Source organism: Lactuca saligna, chromosome 5 (assembly GCF_052625555.1).
Source record: "Lactuca saligna cultivar CGN05327 chromosome 5, ASM5262555v1, whole genome shotgun sequence".
NCBI classification, from domain to species: Eukaryota; Viridiplantae; Streptophyta; class Magnoliopsida; order Asterales; family Asteraceae; genus Lactuca; species Lactuca saligna.
In genome coordinates, this window is record NC_136421.1 from 41,076,646 (window position 1) to 41,083,193 (window position 6,548).

Sequence of the window (6,548 nt, forward strand, 5' to 3'; positions counted from 1 at the left end):
TCTCGGGTAAAAGTTACTCCAGCTATGTAAGTTTTTGTGTCATAAAGTAGTGTACTCCTAGAAAGACCTATAGCTTCCTTCTATATTCCCATAATGTATAAAGTTATATAAAAATCTATCGGGTCAAGTACATCCTATTTATAGTTAAGGGCTTAGACACCTAATCCAACAATGTGGTTTTGAGAGGAGATGGTCAGAGGTGAGGGGTATAGTAGTGGTCGGAGGTGAGTTATTGATCTTCAGGGATGTTGACAATCCAAAACACCAAGAGGGGGGGGGGGGGGGGGGGGAGAGATATTTTATTCTTGTTTTATTTTTAATCATTGTAATAAAATAAAAATAAAAATAAAAATAATAAGGCGGCAAATCCATCATTATAAAAATTTTAAAACACTTTGGATCAAAATCGCAACAAAATCAAAATTTTGTACCACTTCCAAACTTTTTTTTGACCAACCTTGTGAGTTGTGACATAACACAAAGATCATTCTTGTAATTTTGTCTATTTTTTTTAACTATTTTATTCTTAAATTTATAATTATATTTAAAAATATAATGACGGTGATATAGAAGTTCATTAAACTTTGTAAGGTTTAAGACTACTCGCTATGAGTGGGTGTTATAAAACCCAAGTTGTTCCATATTATAACTAGGTAATCAATGATAAGAGAGAGAGAGAGAGAGAGAGAGAGAGAGAGAGAGAGAGAGAGAGAGAGAGAGAGAGAGAGAGAGAGAAGTGACGAATTTAGAATAAAAAGTTACATGGTTTCTTATACGTAAATAGATAGATCATTTATATTTTTCAATACGATAAGATAAATCATAATATAAAATTTTATATAACTTCTATTAGTTATTAGAACTTAGGTAGGTCCTAGAACCCATCTGAAATACACTTAGCTACTTCCCTAAGAGGGAGAGATTGAAAATGATGTTGCATTCCGTTGTCATTATCAAGTCATAAGGGTAGGAAGATATTCTCGGTTATGAATATGTCACCTTGACTATAATGGTGTTACGGTGTCACGTGCCCACCATTCTATTTCTATTGAAATTTAGAGGTTAAAGAGTAAATCGGAAAAGAAAATGAAATATTGATAGGTGAGATTAATCGATTCCAATGGGCTCTTACATCATATATTCTTATATATAAAACAAAATGGTTTTTAACCCTTATCTAAACAGCCTCTTTGGCATTTTTTTGAACAGTTTTTATACTGTTCCTGATTTCTCCATTTTTTATGACTAGCTATAGTTGGTTTACGTGAGCGTTTTTATTCTCTTGTTTTCTTATTAGATAATAATTAAAATTAGCCTTTTTATATCCAACATTTAACCTTATACAACAAAAAGTAATCAAAAAATCCACCTCCGATACCACAAATCAAACATAAAATTTGCTTTTGGATTTGGACCCAACGAAAAACAATAAGCCAATTTAATTGGCTAAATTATTATTTTTCTTATTAAAGCGCCTAATAGAAAATGATGTAAAATATGTTTGTCTTTTTGGATTGAAATAAAGTTGCTAGAGTAAATGACTAATTTATCGATAAATTTTATAAATATTTATTAAATTTATCACGAAAGAAATTAAGACGAAAATAAAACAAATAGAGAAATTACTGATATCTTAATAGATTAAGACAAATATAACTACCCCATTAAGTCATTAACACATTAATGAACATAAGATGAAATCGATCACTCAAATCACCAAATCGCAACCTCCATAAACCCATCTTCAGTAGCCGAAGCCCTAAACATACCCGTCGTATTAAAAGGCATAGCAACCTCACCACCACCAGACACCGCCACCAACCCGGTGGTACCCTTCGGCGTAACCTCATGTACAACATACGCCGCCGCCTCCTTCAGACCTAAACCTTTATACTCCATAACCGCCGCCACATCCCTCGCCACCGTGTCCCGTATTATGGCTTCACCTCTACCGGTTGCAGAAACGGCACACAACTTATTCGCGTAGGTCCCTGCACCGATGATGGGCGTATCTCCGATCCTTCCCGCCATTTTGTTGACCAGACCGCCGGTGGAAGTGGCGGCGGCTAGGTTGCCGAGACCGTCCACCGCCACACATCCGACGGTTCCAAGTTTGCTATCCCCGTCAGCAACCTTCTCATCTGGTGTTTTAATAGGTTGTGTATAGTCTTGCTACAAGAAATTGTTTTCAATTTAAAATTAAATAAATAGAGTATCAACATATTTTTATTTGTTTGAACTTAAATCAAATAATTGAAAGTAATTTGTATGTTATTTGAATCTAAATAATCAAGTGAAGAAGTGAGAGGAAATGAGCATACTTGAACTCTGTTGGATTCTTTTGCTTGCTTTAATCTCTGGATGTTTTCAGGAGTGATGAAATGGCTCTTATCTACAGTTTTGAGCCCCTAACAAAAGTAATTGTCCAAAGGGATATAAAATCAGATAAAACTGTGGGATTCGAATCATTTTGGAGTGTTTCATTTGATAGATTAAAAAAAATGAAAGAAAAGAAAGGAAACCTGTTCTCTTGCGAAGGACTCTGCTCCATCAAAAGCAAGATAAATATGAGGAGTTTTTTCCATGACTTTTCTGGCTAAAGAGATGGGATTGACAACTGTTGTGACACCAGAAACTGCACCACATCTTTTTGAAATTCCATCCATGATGCAAGCTTCCATCTCAACTGTTCCATTGGTGGTTAGAACAGATCCTTTACCAGCATTGAAGTCTGGACAGTTTTCCAGTTCACATACCTACAAATTACAAATCAGGAGTATGATTATGTTGCATAAATTCCTCATACAAATCAACACTCAAACAAGTTAAGAAATGAAGAAATCATGAGGATATTTTAATGTGCAAACTTGTCACAATCAAGTAACACAACAAAACAAGGTATCTACCTACTATCATTGGAATCAATTACAAAGTACTGTTAAAATAATGAATAATCAGTTAGATGTCTCAGTCGTTCCTAGCATAGAGTTAGAATTTCAATAATTTCTCTTAAACATGCTGAAAATTCATTCGATTGAACTGGACTAGATTCAAGGTAATCATATTCTAAACAAGAGCACGGATAAAGGTTGAGAAAAGATCATAGAAATGATATGAACATGGGTGGACTGTTTACAGCCATAATTGTGAAGTTAGAGGCGTGATTGACATGAGAATAGTTCATGTAAAGTTCTCAGAATCAAGACAACAAAACAAGCTAATTATTAATTATTGTTAATGAAAAAAAAATCTATTCAGACGTCTTAGGATCATCTCTCTTCTGCGAAGTGAAAATTAATTAAATCCAACAGAAACGTAGAATTGGCATCATCGAATAGCTAGCGTGAGGAGAAGCTCAGAAGAGATCATAGAGATGATATGAACAGAACATAAACCGCTTAGAGCAACAATTATGCAACTGGAAGAGTAATTTAAATGAAGTGAAGGAGAATACCACAAGTTCAACGACATCTAAGGGAGAGCATTTGGCATTAAGAGCGGAGACACCGATCTGAAGGATACGGCGGAGGGCAGCTTCTCGAGGTTCACGGCGTTCAGCTGGTAAATCGACCGGAATATCGCCGGCTCCGCCGTGCAAAGCTATTGCCCATCCCATGATTTACGTTTTCGGTATTCCTTCTACTGCAACTTGATTACTTGAAACCCTCCCGCCGTGCCTGTTCCCTTTTTTATATTATTTTTGGATCGTTAGTTCGAGTAATTCATCATTTATTTATATTTTTTTAGAATTGATTCATTAGTTTTATATTTTAGAACGACTTTGAAGAATACAATTTGTAATTACACATATTTTTATTAAAAAATAATATAAAATATCAACTCCACCCAACTAAAATTTTAGGAAAATATTAACAAATTAGGTTAATCCCACGGACCAATTTTTAAAAAATAGTTTAAATTAGCAAAATGCCAAAAGTTAATATTATCAAAAGCGATCATCCGTATAAGTCAGGTTCAACTTTGAACTTTAATATTATCGAAAGCGTTGCGAACTCCGTTTAACCGGAATATTTTTTTCATTGTTTTCTTTATAACAAAGATTGCATATCACACATATAACATTTCAAATTTAGATGCCAGAAAATCATATTTTTTTACGTCTAAAGTAGACTATTCGGTGAAAAAAAATATATCCCAACTTTAAACCTTCATAACTTTCACAACTTTCACGTACTAATTTCATTTGAGCTAAAAAAATCCATTGTCTTCTTCATAAAAAGAGTTATTTATGGACATGTCATACTTGTTATTTAGATATCAGGAAGTCTTACTTCTTTAGCTCCAAAATAGCATACTTGATGATTTTTGAAGTTTTCCAAAGATTATCATTATCATGGATTGTCACTTCATATGAACTTCAAGGAAATGCCTTTTTAACATCATAAAGTGTTATAGATCTATCTGACACTTTAATGGAATGTTGACATTTTAACTATGAAATCCACACATTTTTTATGAGTTGTCACTTGGTAGCGACTTTATTAAGCTTGAATTATATAGAATGTTGTAATTTTGTATGGCATTGCTTCATTGTTGAAGTATATCTAATTCCATACAAGAAGATAATAATTATTGTTATGTGATCTTCCGAATGATAGATACATGAGAAAGTGGTGTTTGTTAGATCATTATTGATGGATGAACATCAAGTCAGTCGGTCTTGTAACAACGTTCGTATGTCATCACAAGGGGAAGGGGTGAAAAGATAAAACTTGTAGCAAATTACTAGAAGATATATGTTAAAGATTGTTTCATCAAGTAAGGTTTATTCACATACGTTTCATTTAAATAAATAATTGTTGTTTGTAGTATTGTTTTATAGTTTGATTTCAGTATTTTAAAATAATGTTTACCATAAATATATTAAACACACACACACACATGTTATATATTGAAACCTAGATTATTAATATTACAAAGTTTTAACCTTGAGGGAATGACACAAGTTAAGGCATGTGGAAATTGTTGAAATACTTACATAGCTTTCACCATGTCAATCTCAAAGTGAAGATCAAACACATCGATGGAACTTCCAAGTAAGCGCACGACATTGTCAGCTAATGCAATTGTAACACCCGTGTTCCAGATTAGCTATGCTTATTTTTATCACAGACCAGATATGAAGTTTTGGAGGAAATCATGTACCACAACGTGGCTAAGGAGGGCCATGGAGTGGTAATTGTTTAATGGATCGCGTATGTTATTGTATCGGTACAGAGTGGCAACTGTTCTGGCCCAAGCTCATGATTCTTTTAGTATTTGCTTCGTATTTAAACCCCTCTAAGTCATTTTTAGGGTTCCTTATCATCCTCCATCACCCTCAAGTTTCAGAAACCGTAACCCTCCTTGTAAGCGTGAGCTTATTTTGGGAGATTTGGTTACTTTTAATGGAAAAGAAGCTTTAGGAAGGATTGTGGTCCATCTTAGCCAACTTAAGGATCTTTCTTGGATATCTCTGGATCTTGGTGAGTGTTCAAGATCCTAGCTTTATGCTTCTATGTTTATGAATCTAAGGTTTTGTCCCCTTTTTTTGTTGGGCTAATTGGAATGGTAGAATTCCATAAAGTTGGCAACTTTATGGATCCTAGAGGTCCCTTTGGTATCATATCTTGTAGATTTGGAGTTTCATGGTGTTTTGGAGCTCATGTTTGAGTGTGGGCCCTTTTCTTCCACTTTTTGACATAAAATGAAGAAGACATGAATACGACATGCATGTCCATAAAGCACTTATCTTTGTGACCTTCGAAGGGAAGGAAAACCTTCTGGAGAAGTTGAGCTTGTGTCCTTAAGGATCTAGTACTTATTAATTAAATGTAATACCCTATTTCGAGTTGTTTCATAATTCGGGGTCGAGACCCAAATATCAAGTATCATAAGGCTCTAGAATTTAGGAAAGAGAGGGTTAGACCCATTCAGATGTACGCAATGTAGATTATATGATCCAAGAGTTCGATTTGTGCTTTGGAGTCAAAGGGTAAAAAGTAGTGTTTCAGACTTCTTTTATGAATTATGAATTTTAGTTCGGTGTGTTTTAAGTCTAAAGTAATTAAATGTGGTTGTGGAGCTCATCAATACCTTCATGTGGATATAAACATCTTCAAAATTAGAGTTGAAATGAAGAAGTTACGACCATTTGAAGTTTAGACGGTTTTGGGTTAAGCCGTGTACGTTGGGCGTACGGGGAGTACGCTGGGCATACTAGGGCATCTTGAGTATGCTTGGCTTATGCGATTAGTGCCCAAACTCTATTTTTCATGGTTTGAGCCCTATTTATGCTCCTTAACTTCCCCAAACCCATTCCATTTTCAGCATCCACCTCTCCAACACCCTCCCATGCAAACCCTAACCCTAGTTTGAGCCTTTTGAGCAAAAGAAGGTGTTTTTGAGTGATTTGAAGTGCTCTGGGTGCATCTTGGTGAAGAAGGAGCTCTTTGGATAAGTGTTGTTTGCATTTGAGCTTGTAAATCCAGACTTTGTTCATCTTGATCTCTCTTTTAGAGGTATAAAGTTTGAATCTTGACAATACA

At 34.8% G+C, this 6,548-nt stretch overlaps 1 protein-coding gene across 1 annotated transcript; it reads right to left on the reverse strand.

Annotated features, from left to right (window-relative positions):
- Positions 1-1,614: 1,614 nt before the first annotated feature.
- Positions 1,615-3,709, reverse strand: ASPGA1 (N-terminal nucleophile aminohydrolases (Ntn hydrolases) superfamily protein). The gene is made up of 4 exons (XM_078957829.1): positions 3,455-3,709; positions 2,523-2,756; positions 2,322-2,408; positions 1,615-2,172 (listed from the first exon to the last, which is right to left on the reverse strand). The coding sequence occupies exons 1-4, from the start codon at positions 3,614-3,616 to the stop codon at positions 1,714-1,716; spliced, it is 942 nt and encodes a 313-aa protein (XP_078813955.1). The 5' UTR covers positions 3,617-3,709; the 3' UTR covers positions 1,615-1,713.
- Between the last annotated feature and the right edge of the window lie 2,839 nt (positions 3,710-6,548).

Excerpts from the sequence above, each read along its gene's own strand:
- ASPGA1 (XM_078957829.1), bottom strand. The coding sequence starts at position 3,616 with ATGGGATGGGCAATAGCTTTGCACGGCGGAGCCGGCGATATTCCGGTC. Across the intron at positions 2,757-3,454 it reads TAGATGTCGTTGAACTTGTG|GTATGTGAACTGGAAAACTG; the intron begins GTATTCTCCTTC and ends TGTAATTTGTAG. Across the intron at positions 2,173-2,321 it reads AAGAATCCAACAGAGTTCAA|CAAGACTATACACAACCTAT; the intron begins GTATGCTCATTT and ends AATTTCTTGTAG.